This window comes from Anas platyrhynchos, chromosome 9, assembly GCF_047663525.1.
Source record: "Anas platyrhynchos isolate ZD024472 breed Pekin duck chromosome 9, IASCAAS_PekinDuck_T2T, whole genome shotgun sequence".
In the NCBI taxonomy this organism is placed as follows: Eukaryota; Metazoa; Chordata; class Aves; order Anseriformes; family Anatidae; genus Anas; species Anas platyrhynchos.
In genome coordinates this window covers 9,672,571-9,694,774 of record NC_092595.1, presented here as the reverse complement: position 1 = coordinate 9,694,774, position 22,204 = coordinate 9,672,571, and the positions used below count along the sequence as shown (strand labels likewise).

Below are 22,204 nucleotides of genomic sequence, written 5' to 3'. Positions count from 1 at the left end.
GGCTTGATGTTGTCTCTTGTTTCCTTCTCAGGTGCCAGCGCCCCCATCAAGCTGGAGAAAGATGCCCTGCAGAGGCAAGCAGACCACTGCAACGACCGCAAGATGGCCTCCAAGAGGGTGCAGGAGCTCAGCGCTGACCTCTTCTTCGCCATCTTCGTCAGGGTAGGAGCCGGGAACGTCTTCCCGTGAGGTGTTTGTTGAATTATCCCCACGAAGGCTCAGCCTAAACCACCCGGGCAGAGGGCTGCACGGCTGCCTGGCTCCCCAGCTGGGCAGGGGGAAGGCTGACAGAGAGGGCACACGCTGAGTGAGCATCGCTCAGCTCCCCCAGACACCGCGCGGTGAGGTGGGGCTCCCCGTGGAGACAGCCAGGTGGGGACGTGGTGTAGTGACCACACGGTCTCCCGGCAGGAGTGCGGTCCTCTGGAGTCCGAGGCCATGGTGATGGGCGTGCTGAACGAGGCCTTCGACGTCCTGGTGCTGAAGTTTGGAGTCCAGAAGCGCATCTACTGCAACGTAAGTGCCTCGCCGCCTCGCCGGAGAACGGCTGCAGCGTGCTGCGGGTGATCTAGGCTCGTTAAAAGGGGATAAAGGCAGATTTGTGAGGACAGAGAGCAACGTGGGGCTGAAGGGAGGGAAGGGAGAGAGGCTGATTTTCATTTCCTTTAATCACGCGGTATATCTGGGGCTGTGACAGCACTGCTGTAGGCCAGCACCTGCGGTTAGTGACAGCAGCTTCTCTTAATAACCTGGTTATATGGCTGGCAATGACATCTTTAAACAGGACATATAGCGTGATCTATGGGCTGTTTGTGTATCGCAGCAGCTCCTGATTTACGTGCTGAGCTCAGACTCAGGGGCTGCTGCATCCCGGCTGTTACAGAGCTGCAGAGGACTCTTTATGCAGCGTGCTGGGCGAAAGCAGCACCCTTCCCATCGCAGCCGCAGGCGAGGGGGAAGCGGGGCTGAGGGTGCTGGGGGCCACAGGCTGCTCTCAACGTGCTCCATCCCTGCAGGCACTGCCCCTGCTGGGCTTCCACTTCCAGAAGGTGGGGAGGAAGCCGGAGCTGACGCTCATGTGGGAGCCAGAGAAGCTGGAGCAAGAATCTGTGTCCCAGGTAAGACCCCGCAGCACAGGACAGCCTCATAAGACCATGGGGCAGGTGTGGAAGCTGTGTGCAACTCACAGACCCCATGATCTTCACAAGGGGACACAACTGCCCTGTAGGGAGTCAGGTCCTGCTGTCCCTCGTGTCCCCAACCCAGTGAGCCCAACCTCAGCCTCCATCTCATGTCCCAGCAGGGCTTCCACCCAGCCCCCTCCACCCCATCGCTGCCCCCACGTTTGACCCCACCACTGCCTTCAGACTCTGCCCTATCTGCGCTGTGTGTTGCCTCACAGTCCAGTTTCCTCCATGAATTTAATTACCGTGCTGTTTACTTCCTTCTTCCAGATGATCAATTAGGATGTTAAGTAAAATCAGCTCCCGTCTAGACCCTGCCCCCTTGCTGGCACAGCCTTGCCATCGGGTTTCCGCCCGTGTGATAGGGCTGAGACCGAATTAGGAGCATTTTTTTTTTAAGTCAGACTTCCTGAGATGCAGTGTCAAATGGCTTAACAACATCTAGAAATCTCTCTCTTGTGTCCCTGTCATCTATTAACTTGGTGACTCAATCAAAGGGAGCAATCGCATTTGTCTGGCTTGATTAAGTGGTGCCTCTCTGCCAACTTTTGTCTGGCATAACTATAAAGTCACAGCTGTGTTGATTGCCTTGATCTTTGCCTGGGCGGGGATGGGAGGACTGAATTCAACCCTGTCCTGCACTGAGGGCTCCGGGCTGGCTGGAGAGAACTCCCCATGCAGGGCCAGGACCGGGGGTACTCCAGCTGACACGATGCGTGTCCTGGAAGATCCTTTCCCTCCCAGGGGAGATGTTGCCAGCTCGGGAGGGTCGGAGTCAGCAGAGCTCCCCAGTTCTCACAGCCTTTCTTCAGGACTGGCCTCCTCTTGAGCTGCGCTTTCATTTCTCAGCTTGGCTCAGAGAAGCCCGTGGATGTGTCTGAAGTGGCCTCAGCTCCTCCTGTCCTACAGGAGCGGGTATCACTTACACCCTAGCAGGGACCCACAAGAAAAAAAGATGCCCCTGCATGAGCCAGGCCCGTTTTGGTAAACAAACACTTAGCAATAGGGGAATCTCCTCCACGAATCCTCCACGCCTCCTAGGAAAACACCAGATCCTCCCTGGGGAGCATGCTCTGAGCTCTCCTCTGAGCCAGCAGATCCCCGAGTCAATAAACCCGCAGCCCTGTGATGAGCCAGACTGCCCAGGAGCCGCATTGAAGGGCAGGAGCCATCACCCTGGCACCGTGGCACCGAGCTCATCCCTGCTCCAGCCTGGCCCCAGCCCTGGACACCTGCTTCCCAGTTTGGCTCACCCCAGGCACGGGAAGGCTGCTGCAGGAAGCTGGGCAGGGGTCTGGGCTGGCTGCCCCACTGCCGAGGGGAGACGTGCAGGAGAATTTCCCTGGGCAGGAGAATTTCCGCTGCAGGAGAATTTCCCCGGGCTTTGCTCCTCGCTGACCCCTTTGATGCATTTCAGCCTCGGTGAGGTTCTCCTGCTTGGAATGATGAATTGGGAGCAGCAGGTGCTGGATGAGCGGGGAGGACAAGGTTACCTCGGGTGGCCCCGTGCCTGCTCCTCCTCCCTAAAAGCCGGGAGCGGTGGCCCCGCTGGACCTGGGGACGTGGCACGCAGCGAGCAGGGGCTGAACCCACACACTCCAGGGCATGGCCTCACGGTGGTCACACAAATCCCCAGCCCGTTGTCCCAGCCAGCCCGTTATCCCCGCGCTGGGAGCAGAGCTGATCGATGATTTACGTTTCTAATCTGCACAATTGCATGAAGAGATTGATTTGGGGGGGGGGGCGGGGAGGCGGCGGCAGGCAGCGGCGCATTCCTGAGCAGGAGGAATTGATTTTCTCCAGTCTTCATTCCCTCGCATCCCTCCCAACCAATATGCTCCCTTCCTGGGTCTTCTCTCGCTGCACAGGCACGGGCGGGTCATTCCCTCGTTATGGGATGATGAGAAAATGTTTGGTGTCCTTTGGGAACACCGCAGCTCGCCTTTGGCACCTGGCCAGGCTCCTGCATTTGGCGATGCCGTGCGCTCTGCATGGAGACACGGGCGGGTGTTAGGGAGATGGGGACCCAAAAGCAAGGACGCAGCCACCTGTGCTCCTGCCCTGAGCATGCAGAGGACAAGTCGGAGCCTGACCAGGCTGGGCTAAGTGAAGATGTGTTTTTGGGAGGCTCATTTGGGTTGCTTTGGGTTCCCCAACTGGCTCTGCAGCACTGCTGTGGTGCTCTCGGAGCTGCTGCGTGTGGCCCCGTGCTGGCACCAAAGCCAGCGCGACTCAAACCAAACCCTGGTCTGATGCCAACCCGCTGAGAAACCCTCTCTCTTTGTCTCTTTCCCCTTTCTGAAGGTGATCACCATTTTCACGCTGGTGGAGGTCGTGCTGAAGTCAGAGGGCGTCCCCCTCAAGTACAGCGCCCTGCTCAAGAGACCCAGCTCGGAGAAGTGAGCGTGCCCGGCCTCGCTGCTCCTGCTGCAGCCTTCATCCCCAACACCGCACCGGCACCCGCGGGGGACAGAGGGGACCCACAAGGAATCTGGGGATTAGATTTTTAAAACCGTCGTCGTTTTATTTCTGGTTTGGATTTTAACCCAGCCTGGCGGGCTGGGAGCAGGGTCCAGGGCTTTCCCCAGACAGGGTATTTCTACTCAAAAAGTATTTTTAGCTTTTTTTTTTTTTAAAAGGCAGTGGGTGCCCAGCCTTTACCACTGCGGGTGCCTGGGGTGAGGGACTGGTGTCCCCAGAAGTGGAAGAGCTGCTTTAGACTGGGTGCTCATCCCCGCGTGGGCTGATGGGGTGGGAGCCGAGGGGCTGCACAGGAGGGTTCCTGGCTAGGCTGTGTATCAGGAAATAAAGCCAGGTCAGCAGCCGTGCTGGGACTGTGTGCAGGTTTCATTTTGCCTCGTTTTCCAGCCAGGAATGCTGCCATAACTTATCTCATAACTTACCTGGGGATTCCTGCCCCCCTGTCACAACCCAGAGCCTTGCGAAATCCAAGCCCTGCTGTTTGCTCAGCTGGAGGCGGGGATCGGGGTTACGCTGCATGCTCCCAGCCCGTGCTGCCGCAGCTAATCCCTCAGTCTGAGCCCTCACCGGCAGTCACTGGGCGTCTGCTCCAGCCTCCTGCACCCTGGCCTCCAGCCTAATCCCACGCAGGACCCTTCGGCTCGAGCCGGGGCTGTCCCGGGCTCTGTGCCTGCCCAAGGTTGCGCTTTGCCTGCTGCTGGCACAGCTGGATCATCCCAGGACTCCGAGGAACACGCCCCGTGTCCCAGCTTCTCCCTGCCGAGTTGGAGAGAAGCGCCCAGCCCTCACAGCCCAGCTCCAATGTCTCTTGGTCCCGGTGTCCCCAACCCACGTGGTTCCACGCCAGCCCCCCAGAGCCGATGCTCCCTGCGGCCGCGGGTTGGCACCGGGCTGCAGGATGGTTTAGGTTGATGGGTGAAAGCAGCTGCATCCTTCCTAACACACACACAGCCCTTCAGCTGCCTTCCTCCCCCGTTGGGGACATCCCGGGCACACGAAGCAGCTGCATCTGCTGAGGATGGCTTTGCCACACCGTCCCCGTGGTGCTCGCTGCTCCCTCAGCCTCCGTGTCAGCACCCCGTGGGCCAGGCAGCGACCGATGGAGGGATCGATTTCTGGGAGAGGGAGCGGCTGCATGGTGCCAGGCAGGGAAGGAGCAAAGGCACCGCACTTTGCTCCGCATCATCGGTGGTGACAGATGCGGCCCTGGCACGGGCACAAGCGCCTCCTGCCGCAGCGGGGATCTGGCTGAGCACAGGTTACCCCTGTCAGGATGGGTGATTGGGCTCTGGGGTGGATCGGGGCTGGGTACAGCTTGTGCCTGGAGAGCTGTCACGGTGCCTTGTGGTACCAGGGGCTGGAATAAAGGGTGCATCTGTGTGCCACGACCCTGGCATCCCTGAGTCTCCTCTCCCAAAATGCTGTCAAGGGTTGGGGTCACAGCAGTGCATTCCTCTGCGGGTTTTCTGCTCTCCTGCCCCACCGAGCTGTGCCTCTGGCACCACGGGATGGTTTTTCCCCAGGGAGAGGGAACCTGAGGACACTGACACCAACAGCAAGGTGTCCTCCCCTACCCTTCAGCCCGGCGTCCCCTCCTCGGGTTGTCTCTCTGGGAGACGAGACCAATCCAGCCCAGCCCAGCGTGTCTGCAAAAACAGCCCTTTGCCCTGCCTGTCCCAGGGTCCCCTCCTCCCTGCTCCTTGCTGGAGATCCCCAGGAACTCGCCCAGCCTCGGGGACCCCTCCTGCCCCAGGGCCACCCAGCTCCCCGGGGGCAGGTTGGAGGTCCTGCCTCGCCAAGGGGGGGCAACGGGTGCCCCCAGGGAAGGTTGGGGACACGGGGAGGGCAGGGCTGGGACCTGTCCCTGAATGTTATCAGCCCATCGGCTCCCCCGCAGCAGGGGGCTCAGCCCTCCGGCGGGACAGGGCAGGGCCATAAAGGGCTGTCCCCCCCCTGCCCTGGACACAGGTGGCCTTCGGGGAGGGACCCGGGGTGGGCAGTATGGGACGGCCGCTGTCCCCTGGGACCTGCCTCCTCCTCCTCCTCCTCGCCCCGCTCGCTGCCGCAGCCTCAGGTGAGAGCTTGAAGGGGGCCGTGCGGGATGGGGATGGGAACACGGGGGGGTCTCCAGGGCCCCGCACGTCCCCAGCTCTGCTCTTGCCTCCAGACGCCGAGAAGACCCCGGGATACTGGAACGAAGGAGCCAGGAGGAGGCTGGAGGCAGCTCTGGCTTTGCAGCCGGCTGCCCAGCGAGCCAAAAACATCATCCTCTTCGTGGGTGACGGTGAGTGCCTAGGGCTGGGGACCCGCAGGACGTGTGCCCTCCTATGAGTGCAGCACTTTCCTATCTATCATCTCCTTCCCCTCGGCTCTCCCAGGGCCACCACGGCCTCTCCCAGAGCCTTGGGGACGGTGACACCAGGACACCGGGTGCTGTGTCCCCCACGGGGCCGGGCTCAGCAGCACCCGGAGGACAAAGCTGTCCTCAAGCTGCTGGCGAGAGGACGGGGCTGGCAGGTCACCTCCTCCCAAAATGGGTGGCCGTGGCCAACCCTGGGCATTTTTTGTGGAGGAGGGGACTGTCCCCAGCCCCAGCCCTTTGTCACCCACACCCACAGGCATGGGGCTGCCCACGGTGTCGGCAGCTCGGATCTACAAGGGGCAGCTGGCCGGCGGCTCGGGCGAGGAGAGCGTCTTGGCCATGGAGACCTTTCCCCACGTGGCCTTGGCCAAGGTGAGAGGGGCAGCGCCGGGGGACAGCCGTGCTGCCCCGGGCCCCGCTCACCCCCGCTCTCCTACAGACCTACACCATCGACCGGCAGGTGCCCGACAGCGCCGGCACGGGCACTGCCTACCTCTGCGGGGTGAAGACCAACGCTAAGACGCTGGGGCTGAGCGGGGCGGCCGCCTACGGCAAATGCCGCACCACTTTTGGCAACGAGGTGCACTCCGTCCTGCACCGGGCCAGGCTGGCGGGTACGGCGGGACGGGACAATCCCATCACAGAGCCCGGCATGGCACGGACAGGGTTCCTGTTCAACCCTGTCCCGTGCTGCAGGCAAGTCCGTGGGCATCGTGACGACCACACGGGTGCAGCACGCGTCCCCCGGGGCAGCCTACGCGCACTCAGTCAGCCGGAGCTGGTACGCCGACGCCGACATGCCCAAGGAGGCGTTGCGGGACGGCTGCAAGGACATCGCCCACCAGCTGGTGCACAACACGGACATCAACGTGAGCGATAGCAGGAGGGGGCTGTGCTCCTTGATGCTCTGCCTCCTGTGCCTTTTGCAGCTCCCCGCTCCCCGCAGGTGATCCTGGGCGGTGGGCGGGTGTATATGGCACCCAGAGGGACCCCAGACCCCGAATACCCGGAGGACCCGGCTCAGAATGGCACCAGGAGGGACGGGCGTGACTTGGTGGCCGAGTGGCTCAGCACCAAGCAGGTACCGTGGAGGGGACGCGGTGCCATCACCATCGTTGGGCACGGAGCTCGTGCCATCGCCATCGCCTCTCCTCTCGCTGCCAGGGCGCCCGCTACGTCTGGGACAAGAAGGGCCTGGATGCAGTCGATGAGGACTCCGTGAGCCACCTCATGGGTAAGAGCATCGCTGCCTTCACCGCTGACAACGTCACCCTGGCGTGGGCACGAAGCAGCCCCCGGCTCTGCTCCCCCCCCTCCAGGCCTCTTCGAGCCCAAGGACATGAAGTTCGAGCTGAACCGCAACGCCTCCACGGACCCCTCCATCGTGGAGATGACCGACAAAGCCATCCGCATCCTGCGCAGGAACCCCAACGGCTTCTTCCTCTTCGTGGAAGATGAGTCCGGGCACCCTGGCTGGGGGGCAGGAGGGGGGCCCGGCAGCGGGTGGGTGCTCCAGGGGACCGGGACAGGGGTGGTGGCGAGGCGGTGACGGCCCCATTCCCCGTGCAGGCGGCAGGATCGACCACGGCCACCACAGCGGCCGGGCCAAGCAGGCGCTGATGGAGGCCGTCATGCTGGACCGGGCAGTGGCGCGGGCCGGGGAGCTGACGGTGCCCTCCGAAACCCTGACCGTGGTGACGGCCGATCACTCCCACGTCTTCAGCTTCGGGGGCAACACCCTGCGCGGCTCCTCCATCTTCGGTGGGACCCGGGGACAAGCAATGGGTATCCCTGCTCCCACCGGAGGCTGAGCCCCGGGGGTGACAGTGCCATTCCCTGCTCCCCGTGCCAGGGCTGGCCCCCAAGAAGGCCAAGGACAAGCGAGCCTACACCAGCATCCTCTACGGGAATGGGCCAGGATACAGCATCCGTGATGGGGGCCGCCCAGCTGCCAGCCTCCCCGCTGTGGGTAGGGGCCTGGTGGGGGATAACGGGGTGGGGGGCAACGTCCTATGGGCACCGATGCCACCACGTGGCTCGGGTGTCACTGGGGTGTCACTGCAGCTGCCCCCAGCCCCATTTCTCCTGCTCCCCCCCCAACAGAGGACAAGGACTACAGGCAGCAGGCAGCCGTGCCCCTCGACTTGGAGACCCACAGCGGGGAGGACGTGGTGGTGATGGCCCAGGGCCCCATGGCCCACCTCTTCCACGGGGTGCAGGAGCAGCACTACATCGCCCACGCCATGGCCTACGCCGCCTGCCTCGAGCCCTACGCCGCCGAGCCCCGGTGCAGGGCACCCCGCAGGGCCTCCCGCGGCACCCGGGGCTCCCCCCAAACCCTGTTCGCCCTCCTGGCTCTCTGCGTGGCCGCCCACATGGCGGGGGGCTGAGAGACCCCCACCGAGCCCCGCTTCAACCCGGGCTGCCCAGTCCCTGCTGTGGCTGGGCTCGAGGGATGCAATAAAACACGGGCTGTTTGTCTTCATCTGCCTTGTGAGGGTTTGCAGCTGTGGCTGCCTCCTAAGGAGCTGCCCCCTGCCTCAGTTTCCCCAGGTTGTGGCCCCTTATTCCCCCTGGGACTGGCATTGAGGGTGAAGGAGGAGATGAAGCAAGGGCGAGGGGCTGCCACATCCCCCTAGGGATGAAGGAGGGAGTTTGCACAGCTTCGAGATGCTAAGGCACAGCCCGGCACAAGGTCCTGTCCCAGCAAAGGCTGCGTGGGGAATTCCAGTCCCCATCTGTGAATTAATTGCTCTGGGAAGTGCTGGCCAAGAGCGGAGCCTCCAGGAGCACCGCGAGTCCCTCTGGTTACACTTGGTGTCCCCCCGCCCCAGCAATAAGATGGGGTGACAATGAGGTGCCAGTGGCCCATCCCCACGGCCTTTGTGCCAACCATCTGGCGGGGTGCCAGGCTATCTGAGAAAGGCCGAACCCCACAAAGATTGATCCTAGTCCAAAGTCCCTCCCCAAAGTCTACAAGAAAGGCAAGCTCTGACGGCGAGGGTTGCAGGTGCCCAGATCCCACCATGCGGCTCCTGGCCCCCCTTGTCCTCTGCCTGGGGCTCTGGGCAGGGCTCCACGCTGCTGGCATCCCAGGTAGGGACTGGGATGGGGACAGGGATGGGGACAGGGACAGGGATGGGGACAGGCAGCTGGCTGGTGTCCCGGGATGTGTGGTGCCATCCTGGCTGCCCTGGTGCTGGCCAAAGTGCAGGGCTTGTGGAGGGGAGCTGGGAGGGTTAGCAGGGGTTCTCTTTGCTTTTTAGGGGACCTTGAGCTGGTTTCCCCCCATGGGGTTAGGTTCCTGCTGGTTTTGGGCCGAGGAGGGGCTGTGTGAGGTGCCTGTAGCCCCTTTTACCCCTGCGTATTTGTCCCCATCCCACTTGGCAGCCGGTTCCTCCCATTGCATCCCTTTTTCTTGCCACCTCGCCACCTTCCTGGGTGGGTGCAGTCTGCGTGGGCTCCCCCCACCTTTACCAGCACCCCGGCCCATGGGATTCGTGCACCCTCTCCTCCGTGGGGGTCTTTCTATGAGTGGGAACCCAGCAGAGACCCCAGCACGGGGACGCCCAGGACTGGGTGCCCTGGGGCTGACGGGTGCTGCCCCCTCCCAGTCGAGGAGGAGAACCCATCCTTCTGGAACGATCAGGCAGCCGCGGCCATCGAGGCCAGCTTCAAGATCCAGCCCAGGACAAACGAAGCCAAAAACCTCATCATCTTCCTCGGGGATGGTGAGTCCTGCTGGCACCGCCGGCGGGCAGGCTGCCACCACAGCTGGTGCACCACAAAATGGGGAGCAGGGGGGGTGCCTGGTCTGGAGGCTGACCACATCCCTCCCCGCTCACCCAGGTTTCGGGGTCCCCAGCATCACAGCCGCCCGGATCCTAAACGGGCAGTTGCAGGGGAAGTCGGGTCCTGAGACCCCCCTTTTCCTGGATTCTTTCCCCTACACGGCTCTCTCCAAGGTAAGTCTCGTGGGTGCGGAGTGTGGGGCCACGGTGATGCCCACGGGGGTGCTGGTGCAGGAGCGCACCTTGGGCACACGAGCGAGTACAACAAGGGGTGCCAGCGAGCTCTGCGTGTCCTTTGCAGACGTACAGCGTGGACCGGCAGGTCCCCGACAGTGCAGCCACGGCCACAGCCTACCTGTGCGGGGTGAAGAGCAACTACAAGACGATAGGGGTGAGCGCCGCTGCCCGCTACGGCCAGTGCAGCACCACGAAGGGCAACGAGGTGATCTCGGTGCTGGAGCGAGCCCGCAAAGCTGGTACTGTGGGGGCACGGGGCGGTGGGGAGAAGGGACATCACGCCGGGGGCTGCCTGTGGCGAGCATCCCGATGGTGTGGGGCTCCATGGTGGGGTCTGGTGGGACAGGGAAGTCGGTGGGCGTCGTGACGACCACACGGGTGCAGCACGCGTCGCCCTCGGGGACCTACGCGCACGTGGTGGACCGCAACTGGTACGCGGACTCCAGCATGCCCCAGGAGGCCATCAATCAGGGCTGCAAGGACATCGCCTGGCAGCTGGTGCACAACGTGGACATCCATGTGAGTGCCCAACCATGGAGGGCAAGCAGGGGAAGATCCCCCTCCCCGCCCCGGACATCGCTGTGAGCACTGTGCCTGTCTCGTCCCCTCCAGGTGATCCTGGGGGGCGGTCGGAAATACATGACCCCCGCGGGGACGCCAGACCCTGAGTATCCCAACGAAGCAAGTGAAAATGGGACGCGCAAAGACATGGTGAACCTCATCGACACGTGGCTGAAAGAACGGCAGGTGGGTGATGTGGAGAGGGACAGTCCTCTGCCCACCGCCCCCCCCCAGGCATGGGGCCAGGCATCACTGATCCCTCCGGGATTCACCCGCAGGGCGCCCGCTACGTCTGGAACAGGACGGAGCTGATGAAGGCTGTTGGGGACCCCAACGTGAAGTATTTGATGGGTAACACATGTCCCCCGTGCCAGGATGTGGCAGCCACCGGGACACTGTAAGGTGCCGAGGCTGTTCCAACCGTGTCCCTGTTGCCAGGTCTCTTCGAGCCCATGGACATGAAGTACGAGCCGTTGCGCAACAAGACCCTGGACCCATCGCTCAGTGAGATGACGGAGGCGGCGATCACCATCCTGAGCAGGAACCCCAAGGGCTTCTACCTCTTCGTGGAAGGTCAGTCGGGGCTGGGATTCCCCATGCGGGTGGCAGGGCGCACCTCGTGGGGTGCTGCGGGGTTGTGGTGGTTCCTGATCCCCCCATGGGCACCCGTGCGCAGGCGGCAGGATCGACCACGGGCACCACGAAGGCATGGCCAAGAGGGCGTTGATGGAAGCGGTGGAGTTTGACCACGCCATCAGCAAGGCGAGCAGCCTGACGAACGAGGCAGACACCCTCACCGTGGTCACCGCCGACCACTCGCACGTCTTCTCCTTCGGTGGCTACCTCCTGCGTGGCACCTCCATCTTCGGTAGGGCACCGAGAGTGGGGACAGCCCCGCGCCGGGTGCTGTCTGCTCCGGGGTGGTGATGTAGGGGGGTTTCAGGGCTGAAAACCCGCTCCCCATTTTCCTCTCCCCAGGCCTGGCCCCCCTAAAAGCCTCCGATTTGAAGAGCTACACGTCCATCCTCTATGGGAACGGGCCGGGCTACGTGGGTGGCAACAGGACTGAACTGAATGACACCATCATCGGTGAGTGCTCGGGGCCGTGGTGGGGTGGTGGGGTGGGGATGGGACCCACCACCCCGCTCACCCCCTTTCTCCACCCTCCCCAGAGAGTTACGACTACAAGCAGCAGTCCGCTGTGCCCCTCTCCTCGGAGTCCCACGGGGGCGAGGACGTGGCCATCATGGCCAAGGGCCCCATGGCCCACCTCTTCCGCGGGGTGCAGGAGCAGACCTACATCGCCCACGTCATGGCCTACGCCGCCTGCCTCGAGCCCTACACCGACTGCCGCCAGCGCAACGCCGCGCCCCCAGCCCACGCCACCCCCCTGGCCATGCTCCTTCCCGCCCTGTTCCTGCCCCTCTTCTACTGACCCCATGGCCCCGCGGTGCCCGCGGGCTCTGCCGGACCCACAGCCTCCCATCCCCGTGCCCTGGGGCTGTTCGGTGGCTATAGGGTGCCAAATCCCCGTGCTTGATGTTTAATAAAGGCAGGAGGTGGTAGGAGACGTGGCGGAAAATCATGCAGGTGTCTGCACCATGAGGGTGCTGCGAGTTTGGGGAGGATGCTCCTGCCCCGTGCGTCTCCCCACCATGGTTGGTGCCCACTGCCACCCGTCCCCATCCACGGCCCCGTGCACCCCTGGCATATCCAGTGCTTTATTGACCAGAAACAGCAGCGAAAAATACAGCGCGTGTCCGTGTCCCCGTGCCCCCGGGCAGGATGGCATCACCCCGGCCCCCAGCCCACCCCAGTGGTGGGGCTGATGGGGACGGGATGGGGCTGGCACAGGGACAAGCACCAGGCTTTTGGCACGGGACAGCCCCGCAGCACCCCTGGGTCACCCGCCCTGCCCTGAGCAGCTGGGTGTGGGGAAGGGTTTGGGGAGGTGGACGAGAGGGTCCCGTGGGTGGGGAGCTCATACCCCCACCCCCAGGGGGCTCCTCTGCCTTGGCACCCCCTGCAGCGGGTGAATATTTTGGGGGTGCCCCAAAAAGTGCCTGGAGAGGGGGGCAGGCAGAAGGTGGCACCTGGGCAGGGATGGGGACCGGGAGGGTGCCAGCCCGCAGGGACAGCGGCCTCACCACACCGAGCACTTGTGCGCCGGGTTCATGGGCGAGTTCTTGGGGCAGTGGAAAACACGGCCGAACTCCTCGAACTGCGAGACGCTGCCCAGGACCCTGCCGGGGCCAAACGGGGGAGGGGGACACAGCTCAGAGCTGGGCACCCCCGCAAAGGGGATGCCCACCGAGGACCCTGCCCCTCACCCCTGGCGCCCACTGTGCCCCCGTTTTGGGGCCGGTACCTGTAGTGCTCCGGGGCGTGCTTGTCCGTCAGCACCTGCAGGTAGATGGACTGGGATCGCCGCTTGATGCACCAGTTCTGGGGGGAGGAAGGTCCCGTGGGTCAGACCAGGGGGGCACCCTGGGTCCTGGCACCCGCTGGGACCCCCAGGGCCCTGGGCACCCACCAGGGTGGCCCTTCTGGCCGCTGGGGGTGAGGGCAGGGGTGCCCTGGTGGTGTTTGTTGTTGTGGGGTCTCCCTGAGCCTACATATGAGGCATGGATGGGCTGGGCGAGTGTAGGGGCATGTTTGTTATTGAACAGGCACACTTGTTTTTGTAGGGTCTCCTGAGGCTGTGGGCTGCCTGATTGTGGGATGCCCCAAAGCTCGCATCCATTTGTTATTGGGGGGTCCCTATAGGAAATGGGGGGCACGTGGCTGTCCCTGTAGGGTTCCCAAGAGCACAGGGATGGTGTGGGGTGGTCCCGAGGGGCTGAGCCCTGCACTTGGGGGCACCCACAGAGCCCAGGACCCAGACGGGGACCCGCTGGTGGCCCTGGGCACCGGCTCACCTGGGCGAAGGCGATGAAGAAGAGCTGGTCGTGGGTGTACTTCAGGTGGTGCAGGGGGTGCTCGGGGCCGTGCTCCCGCACCCACTTCTGGTAGGCCTGCAGGACACGGGGTGCCCTCAGCATGGCTGAGGGGGGGGGCTCCAAAAACGCCCCGTGCCCCCCAGCAGGCACGGCCACCCTCGGTATCGGTGGCATCCGCAGCACCCCCGTGGCCCTGCGAGGGCTGTGACACCCCGGGGTGGGGGACACTCACGTAGTAGGCGAGCTTGAGCCCCCCCATGTCCGCGATGTTCTCCCCCAGCGTGTGTTTGCCGTTCACCTGCCCAAAGAGGAGCAGCACGGGGTAAGCAGCGATGTCCCCGCGGGGGCACCAAGGCTGCTGTGCCTCGGTTTCCCCCACCCAGGGCCCCGGGGGTGTTCCCAGATGAGGTGTGAGGAGTTTTTGGGGGCTTTGTCACTTCTGGGGGGGGTCTCACCCGCTGGTTGTAGACGGTGAAGTTGTCGTAGAGGTTGACGATGCACTGCGCCTTCTTCAGGAACTTGCTGTAGGACGTCTCCGTCCACCAGTGCACCAGGTTCCCGTGCCGGTCGTACTGCCCCCCTGCAGGCAGCACCACCCGTGGTGCCGAGGGACCCCAGTGTTCCCAGTTTCCCCCCCCCCAGTACCCCCAGCAGGGTGGGGGTCACTCACCCCAGTCGTCGTAGCCGTGGGTCAGCTCGTGCCCGATGATGGTGCCGATCCCACCATAGTTCAGCGACCTTGGGGGGGGGACAAAAGGGTGAGGGGGACACGGTGCTGGCAGGGGTGGCGGTCACCCCAAGACCTGTCCCGTTCCCCAAACCCATCCCTGTTTCCCCCCCACCAGCCCCACACTCACTGCGGGAACTCGGGGTCGTAGAGGGTCGGCTGCAGGATGCCGGCGGGGAACACTGGGGACACAGGACAGCATTGCAGGGAGGGGACAACCCGGCCCCAATCCCACCCCCTCAGCACCTCCTGGCACCAGGGGACCCCACATCGTGCCCCCTAAACCCATTCCCCCCCCCAGGCAATGCCTCACCCATCTGGTTCTTGTTGGGCAGGTAGTAGGCATTGAGCGCCTGGGGGGGCAGCAGCCACCTGCAAGGAGAGATGGAAGTGCTGGGGACACGGAGGGACGGGGAAATGCCACCCCCTCGCACAGCCGGGGGCACCCCAATGTCCCCGTGTCCCCCCCCAGGTGAAGCAATACCCACGCGGACTTGTCCACCTCCTGCCGGATCTTCTTCACCGAGAGCCTGATGCTGAAGGCGATGCTGTTGAGGATGTTCTTGAAGTAGGTCTTCTCGTCCACCTCAAACTGGGGGGGGGGGGACACGGCCATGTCGAGGGGGACACCAACCCCCAAAATCCATCCCCCTGAGGCTGGGGAGCAGTGCTGGGGTGTCCTCCCACCCCCATGAGCCGTGGGGACGGAGGATGTGGGGTTGTGGCCAGGGGCTGGATGTGGTCCCTCGCACTGGGGTGGGGGGTCCACAGGGGCCACCGTGTCCCCATTACCTCTTTGGGGACCCCAGACCATCAGGGGTAGGGTGAGGGAGCAATGTGGGGATGGGACAGCGTGGCTCTGCCCACGTGGCTGTGCCCATGCAAGCGGTGGGCTTGTGTCCTGGCTCCTTTTTGGGGTGGTGTCTCCCCATCATGGTCTACCTGGAGCCCTAATGATGTGTAGGGCTCATCACCCCCTCACCACACGGCCCCGGGCCCCCCCTTGCCTCATACTCCTTGTCGATGGCCTCAGGTTTCAGCAGGAAGTCGGGGTACCCGATCATCACCATCATGTACTGGAGCTGGGGGCAGAGCAGGCAGCGGGGTCAGGGTCCCCGTGCCCCGTTCCCCCACATGGGGACAAGGCCCGGGGCGCACGCTGGGGGCTGCCACCTTGGCCCTGGCCGCTCTCCGCGTCTCCTCGTCCATCCAGTCCAGCTCATCCAGGCGCTGGTCCAGGATGTATTTGATGTCCTCCACCAGCTGCTGCACCTACAGCGGGGCACCGCTGATGCTACCGGGGCGTCCTGGCCACCCTCCAGCCCTCAGGGGTGCAGGGGGGCACCCGGGAAAGGGGCCGGGAGGGCGCCTACCTTGGCCTTGCTGGCGGAGGAGAAGTACTCCTCGACGAAGAGGGCACCCAGGGCCATGCCAAAGTGCTTGTTGGCCTGGCTCAGGCAGACCTTGCCCGGCTCCAGCTGCTTCTCGTTGCCCTCCATCTCCTTGGAGAGCTCGTGGATGGCGTCGCGGAACGGGGTGGAGAGGTGCTCGCTCAGCACCACCACGATGCGCCACAGCATGTAGTTGTGGAGGATCCTGGTGACGTGGGGCAGGATCAGGCCCCTCCTGGGCACCTCCCTGCTCGTGCCAGGCTTGGGGTGGCCGTGTCCCATGGGGCCCAGGGATGGAGGGGGTGGTGGCACCGTGCACGTCCCCACAGCAGGCACGGTGATGGGTCTCTTGGGGACCCAGGAGCTTGGTGGTGCCCTCCAGCAGGAGCTTCCCTAGGGCTCACCATGTCCTGCCTGGCCTCGTGGGGCATTTTGGGGGTCCTTCCACAGCTCCCCCCCCTACCTACCCCATTACCACCCCTTTCCAAAGCTGGGCACGGAGGTGCCAGCCCCCCTCACCTGCTGGGCGTCATGCGGATGAGGTCGGACACCTTGTGCATGTAGTCGGTGGCCAGCAGCACCACCTCCTCGTCCTCCGAGAAGTTGTCGTGGAAGATGCGGTCCAGCAAGCGCTTCCACTTGAGCTGGCAGGGTGGGCACGTCACCCCCGTGCCACCAGGCTTTCAGCCTCCCCCCTCCCCTTCCCATGGGGTCACGCCTGCTCCTGGTGCTGCCCCCAGCAGCCAGGGCAGTACAGGATGGAGCTGTCGCCATCCGGAGCACATTTATCCATGGGGTCAGTGGGGGATGTTTCTTGGGACACTGGGGCATGGCACCATGGGGTTGTGCTTCTTATAGGGGATACAGGACAGCCCTGGGGACACGGGACAGGGACAAACACAGGGCGCAGGGCAGGTGGGAGATGGGGGTGGCAGGGGGTGGGCAGGGGGAACGCACCGTGGGGGTGATGCGCTGCAGCTCGCCCAGGGTGACTTTGTGGTACATGGAGCTGACATCCCTCCGCACGTCGTCGTACTCGGACACCGTAATCTGCACGGGGTGGGCACGGCTGTCACCTCCTCCCTGCTGTCACCTCCCTGCTGTCACCTCCCCTCTGCCCCCCCAGGGGTGGCACGGGGATGGGCAGAGCACCGGGGCATGAGGGGCTGCTGGTCCACATCCTCTGTGGGGCTGGGCATGAGGACCCCAAGGAGCTGAGGTACCAAGGACCATGCGTGGAGGTCCCCCAGGCCTGGGATTTGGGTTCCCCAAGATTTGGGCACGGTGTCCTCAAGGGCCTGGAGCAGGTTCCCAAGGATGGGGAATGGGGGTCCCCAAGTGGTTATCCCATGGGTGTCCCCAAGGTGATGAGGTGCGGGTCCCTGGGGCCCTGCCTCAAGGTGTTGAGATCATGAAGGTCCCCAGGGGATGGGATTGAAGGTTCCCAAGGGGATGGGGTCCCTCAGGGCTGGGCAGGGGCACCCCAAAGCTCGGGACAGGCACCCCCCCCTCACGTTGGCGAGGTGCTGCTCCAGCTGGAGGATCTCCTGCGCCTTCTGCTCCACGTGCTCGGCCCCCAGGAGGGTGAGCAGCCGCTCCATGAAGACCCGGTATGCAGCCAGGATCTGTGCCAAGGGACAGCTCCGTGAGTGCCACCAGCACCGCCCCCTGGCCCCCCAGCCCCCCAGCTCCTCACCTTCTCGCTCTCCTCATCCTGCCCCAGGTAGAGGGTCCGCTCGGGCAGCGTCAGCCCATCCTGGTCAATCTGGGGGGAGATGGGGGCAAGGGGTGAGCAGAGGGTGGGGAGAGGGGCGCCCCCAAGCCCTGTCCTGGTTGTGCACCCCCCTCATCTCCCCCAAATGATGGCCCCATAGCCGGTCCCAGTCACACCCTCAGCCCTTCTATTGCACACCCCTCAGAGGTGCACACACACACCCCAAACGTGCTGTACCCCCCCCACCAAACACTCTTCAGCCTCCTCTCGCAGCACACACACACACACACAACCCGTCCCACCCACCGTGCACACCCGTCACACTCCTGTCACACCCATCCACACGCACACGCGAGGTGTTGGAGCCACCTCGCTCCCCCCCCTCTCCACCCCACACCTCGCCGTGGCACCCCACCCTTGGCACACCCGCGCCTTCCCCATCACACCCGTCGGAGCCGAAGCCTTTCTCCGTGACACACGCTCCCTCTAGTGTACACACGCACAGCCGGCCTCCTGCCCCGTCCCCTGGCTCGCACGCTCACGCTCACACTCACACCCTCACACCCACAGCCCTTGGTGCCAGCCCCACCAGCTCACGGGGACCCAGGAGGCTCCGTGCCCCCAGTGTGCCCAACGCCTTGTCCCCACCGTGCCAACGCCATCCTCACCGTGTCCCTGCCGTGCCCACCCCGTGTCCCCTCTGTGCCCACCACCGCGCCATCGCCGTGCTCACTGCTGTGCCGTTACCATGCCCACTTGGTGCCCCCCATGGTGTCCCCACCATTGCCACTGCTGTGCCCCTGCTGTGCCCACCCGGGGTGCTCGAGGTTTGGCCACCTAGACAGAGCCCCCCCATGCCCTGGTGGCACCACAGGGCAAGGGACATGGGTGACAGGGGTGGGGATGGCTGACAAAGCCACGGACACCCCGTGCAGAGCCAGCACTGCCCCATCCTGCGCAGACAGCAGCCAGGACGCCAGGGTGATGGGCTCAGGTGGCACAGCGGGGGGGGACCCCATCACCACCTCGTCCCTTCCCGCATCCTCCCCACCCTAAAGGTTCCACCCCAGCCCCAGGGTGCCGGCTGGGGGACGTCCCACGGGGGGGTGGCAGGGTGCCCTCACCCGGATGACGTAGCGGGAGGTGTTCCTGTCATCCAGGCTGACGGTGAGCGAGAAGAGCACGGCGGCGCTGTAGACCCCCTGCGTCTTGTAGAGCAGCTCGTTGAGGTCCCCGCGACCCGGCGAGGCGTCCCAGCCGCCGCACTCCCCGATCACCTCCAGCATGGGCCGCGGGCCCAGCCGGTCGATCTCAGCCCGGTCCAGGCAGGAGCGAAAAAACTCCTTCACCTTCCTCTCGGCCGAGGCGGGGGCTCGGCGGCGCACGGGGCGGCTCAGCAGCGCCCGCAGCTTGGCCTCGTTCTGCTCGGCGATGGCCCCGATGGTGCCGTACACCAGCTTGTCCTCAGGGATGCCGTGCCGCCGGAGCCACCCGCCGCAGGCGAAGGAGTAGAAATCCTGGCAGGGGTCGATGGTGGCATCCATGTTAGCGCTGAGGAAGCGGGACGCCCGCAGGAAGGCTTTCTTCTCCTGGCAGCCCTCCAGGCAGTAGCTGTCCCCTTCGGCCGCCAGGTATTTGAGGACCAACATGCACGTCAGGATGACGCAGAGCCCGGCGGCGAACACCAGCCCCGAGAGCAGGCAAATCTCCCGGCGGCTCCAGCGGGGCAGCCCCCCGCCCCGTTTCTTGGCCCCGGCACCCAGCTGGAGGGCGAAGCCGTTGGGCAGCGTGCCGCTCTGGTACCGGCTCACGTACTTCACCTCCTGGAACTCGTCGTAGTGGGCCGTCAGCGAGTAGGTCTTCTCCATGGCCGGGGTTGCCCGCAGGCACGGGGGGCTCAGGGAAGGCAGGGGACGGGTGCCGGTGCTCCCCGGTTCATGCTGGAGGCGGTGGAGGTGCCCAGAGAGTCAGGCTGCTCCTGGAAAAGGCAGAGGAGGTGGTTGAGGGGTGTTCGGGGAGGAGCAAGGGGATCGCTTCTTGCCGTCATCATCGCCCACGTCGCCGTCCCCGCTGGTGGCACTGGTGGCGCTGGTGCCGGGAGCTCGGGGGCAGCCCAACCTCGTGGCTGTCCCCTTGGTCCCCCACCTGGTGATGGGGCAGGGTCCCACCTGCACGATCCCACACAGCCCCTGGCAATGCTTTATCCCCCTGACGTGGGGACAGCACCCACCCCAAGTGGGTGCCCGGGGTGGTTTGGGGAGCTCCACACCGCACCTGATGGGCTGAGGGGGGCACGGGGCTGCCAGCCCCTCTGCGTGGGGTGAGCAGCGTGGGTAAGCGGGTCCCTGGGGATTTTTTTGGGGGGGGAGAAAGCATTGTACGGGGTTGGTTTGGGCTGTTGCACGCCGGGTTGTGCTGTCTCGCCCTGCGCCGTGCCGCGTTGCACTGGGTTGGGGTGGGTCGTGTTGCATTGCGTTGCCTCCAAGTGTGTTGCAGCGCGGTGTGCGCGCAAAGTTCGCTCCTGTCTGGGGGGGGTCTGGCCCCTATGGGCACCTCACAGCACTCCCCTCACCCCAATCCCCCTCCCCAATACCTCGCCCCTAGCCGGTGCCCAGCGGTCGCTGCTCTGCGGAGGGGGGGGCTCTGCCCATGAGAAGAGGGTGGAGGCATTGGGGGGGGGGGGGGCTTCAAAAGGAGCCCCCACTCCTCGCTCAGCGCAGATCTGCACATGAATTTGCAGGTGTGGGGAGGACACGCCGAGGACAAAGAGCCGCTCGGGGAGGAGAGGGGGGGGCGATATCCCTGCGGCAGGGTCCCCCCGGCCCCCCAGCACCCTGCAGACCCCGCTCCATCCGCAACTTGGGTGAAGTTGTGCCCCGGTGCCGCAGCCTGGCGGTGCCCGTGCCGGAGAGCAGCCGCGCTGCTGCCACCGCCGCCACCACCGGAAAGTTTGCGGGGTGGGTGGTGGGCACGGCAAGGTTGGAGGGGGCTCGGGGTGCTGGGGGGGGCTGCAAGAGCTGCTCGGGGGACGGTCCCCAGGGTGGTCCCCAGGGTGCTGCGAGGATGCTCCGGGGATGCTCGGGGGATGCTCGGGCGTGCCCGGGGCGCGCTGCCCAGGCTGCTCGGGGGATGCTCGGCGGGATGCTGCCCGCGGTGCTCCTCGAGGGATGCTCGAGGGATGCTCGGGAAGTGCTCCCCGGGAATAACGCCCGGATTACTCGGGGGATGCTCGCGGGATGCTCGCTGCCAGCCTCGGGGATGGTGGTGATGGGGGGGGGGGAGTCTTCCCCGTGCTGCTCCCCGGGGCTGCTCGCCGAGGCACTCGGGGGGATGTTCCCCGGGATGTCCGGGGGCGCACGGGGGTGCCCAGCTCCTGCTCCCCGCCCCACCGGGGGGGCTGCTCCGGGCTGCGCTCGGGGAAAACGCCGCCGGGGGGATGCCGCTTGGGGGATGCCGCCCGGGATGCTCGGGGGGACGCTGCCCGGGGGTGCTCGGGGGATGCTCGGGGGGTGCTCGGGGGGTGCTCACCGGCTTGCCGGGGGGATGTCAGGAGGCTGCCCGGGGCTGCTGGAGGGCTGGCCCGGCGGTGGCCGTCCGGCTGCGCGCCCCGCGCTCCGCTCCGCGCCCCGCGCCGCGGCTGGAGGAGCGGCGGGGCCGGAGGGAGGCAGCGGGGCGGGGAGGGGGTGGCGTCTCCAGCCCGGCTCTCCCGCAGGCCAGGCTCCATTAACGAGATTATTATGCAAATGGAGCAGCCCTGTGCCACCCGCCAGCCTTACCTCATCCCCGCCGGCGGGGAGGAAGGGTAAGGAGGGAGGAATGGGGGGGGGGGGGTCCCCAGGACCCCCTGCCCCCGGGGGGAGGGTGCTGGCACAAGGCTGGCAGTGCCACCAAGCTTGGCACCCACCGGCCGGGGACCCTGCTGCCACCCCCTGGCAGGTTGGCACCCAGGAAGGGCAAGGGTGGGCACGGCTGGGGGGGCTGTGCTGGCCGCATCCCAGCCGCTCGGACACCCCCCAGCCATGTCCGTGCACCCCAGGGTGCTCATCCTGTGCTGCCAGGGTGGGTGCAAGGCGGGGAGAGATGGAGGTGGGAGACAGGGGGAGCCCAGGAGGCTCCAGGTGAGAGGGTGGGCACGGGGGTGGCATGGGGCGGCATGGGGAGGGGGCCACGCACACTCGTACACACGCACACACACGCAAAGGTCTGGGAATATTAAACTGCATTGCAGATAAATCCCCAACATATATATCGTGAGCCGCTCTGCCACGGGGGGGCCCAGCAAGGAGATTTATAACCCATCAAATCCCACTGCCCACAGCGGCCCCGCACAGCAGCCAGGGACCCCATCCCCGCTCAGCCAACCTGCTGGCCGTGCTCCTGGGCACCTTGACACCCCCATCCCACATGGCCCTGGGTGCTGGGTGGGGGCCTGGGTCCTCCTGGGCACTGGGGTGGGAGTTTGGGGTGTGGGTAATGTGCTACACACACCACGTGGCATGGGGACGCTGCGTGGCATGGGGACGGGTGGCTCAGCTGGTGTGGGACCCACTGGGTCTGTCCTGTCCTGCGAGCACCATGGGCTGGCCATGGACACACAATGGCACGTGCTAGCATCAGTGCACACGCTTGTGCACGCTGACACACGCAGTGTCCAACAAGTGGTGCCATACAGCTCCCGTTACAGCCAGGCGTGCCCTGCCACACTCACACACACCCCAAAACACATCCACAGCCTCACGACATCGCAGCAAACCTTTCCCCGGGCACACACCGGGCTCCAGGAACCCCATCAGGTGCCTCCAGCTTGGGCACGCCGA

The 22,204-nt window shown here is 65.0% G+C and overlaps 4 protein-coding genes across 7 annotated transcripts in view; 3 read left to right on the top strand and 1 right to left on the bottom strand.

The window, feature by feature from the left end:
* The window catches only part of DIS3L2 (DIS3 like 3'-5' exoribonuclease 2), a 188,083-nt gene extending 184,060 nt beyond the window's left edge, over positions 1–4,023 (top strand). For all 3 annotated transcript variants that reach the window (XM_027464181.3, XM_027464182.3, XM_013102318.5), the window contains 4 exons: positions 32–162; positions 412–516; positions 1,017–1,118; positions 3,489–4,023. In XM_027464181.3, the coding sequence (XP_027319982.3) occupies positions 32–162; positions 412–516; positions 1,017–1,118; positions 3,489–3,587 (437 nt within the window). In that variant the 3' untranslated portion in view covers positions 3,588–4,023. The remainder of the gene's footprint in view (positions 1–31; positions 163–411; positions 517–1,016; positions 1,119–3,488) is intronic.
* Positions 4,024–4,158: 135 nt separating this feature from the next.
* Positions 4,159–8,512, top strand: LOC101804710 (intestinal-type alkaline phosphatase). The gene is made up of 12 exons (XM_038183545.2): positions 4,159–5,492; positions 5,634–5,739; positions 5,833–5,949; positions 6,284–6,399; positions 6,467–6,641; positions 6,724–6,896; positions 6,974–7,108; positions 7,192–7,261; positions 7,347–7,481; positions 7,597–7,788; positions 7,880–7,996; positions 8,131–8,512. The coding sequence occupies exons 2-12, from the start codon at positions 5,667–5,669 to the stop codon at positions 8,415–8,417; spliced, it is 1,590 nt and encodes a 529-aa protein (XP_038039473.2). The 5' UTR covers positions 4,159–5,492; positions 5,634–5,666; the 3' UTR covers positions 8,418–8,512.
* Positions 8,513–8,964: 452 nt separating this feature from the next.
* LOC101804897 (intestinal-type alkaline phosphatase) lies at positions 8,965–12,186 on the top strand. The gene is made up of 11 exons (XM_027464202.3): positions 8,965–9,123; positions 9,642–9,758; positions 9,877–9,992; positions 10,120–10,294; positions 10,402–10,574; positions 10,668–10,802; positions 10,895–10,967; positions 11,055–11,189; positions 11,293–11,484; positions 11,595–11,705; positions 11,789–12,186. The coding sequence occupies exons 1-11, from the start codon at positions 9,054–9,056 to the stop codon at positions 12,049–12,051; spliced, it is 1,560 nt and encodes a 519-aa protein (XP_027320003.3). The 5' UTR covers positions 8,965–9,053; the 3' UTR covers positions 12,052–12,186.
* Positions 12,187–12,323: 137 nt separating this feature from the next.
* Positions 12,324–21,955, bottom strand: ECEL1 (endothelin converting enzyme like 1). Of its 2 annotated transcripts, none has more exons than XM_072042231.1 (18): positions 20,916–21,955; positions 18,512–19,365; positions 17,370–17,438; positions 17,188–17,298; positions 16,631–16,723; positions 16,193–16,317; positions 15,656–15,878; positions 15,456–15,554; positions 15,290–15,364; positions 14,767–14,874; positions 14,596–14,654; positions 14,413–14,464; positions 14,226–14,293; positions 14,011–14,135; positions 13,788–13,853; positions 13,535–13,630; positions 12,985–13,061; positions 12,324–12,859 (listed from the first exon to the last, which is right to left on the bottom strand). In XM_072042231.1, exons 2-18 carry the CDS (start codon positions 19,253–19,255, stop codon positions 12,338–12,340), a joined length of 2,712 nt encoding a protein of 903 aa, XP_071898332.1. In that variant the 5' UTR covers positions 19,256–19,365; positions 20,916–21,955; the 3' UTR covers positions 12,324–12,337. The 2 variants fall into 2 exon arrangements, with proteins under 2 accessions (XP_071898332.1, XP_027319986.1); XM_027464185.3 differs by having other exon boundaries at positions 12,610–12,859; positions 14,771–14,874; positions 20,916–21,950.
* Between the last annotated feature and the right edge of the window lie 249 nt (positions 21,956–22,204).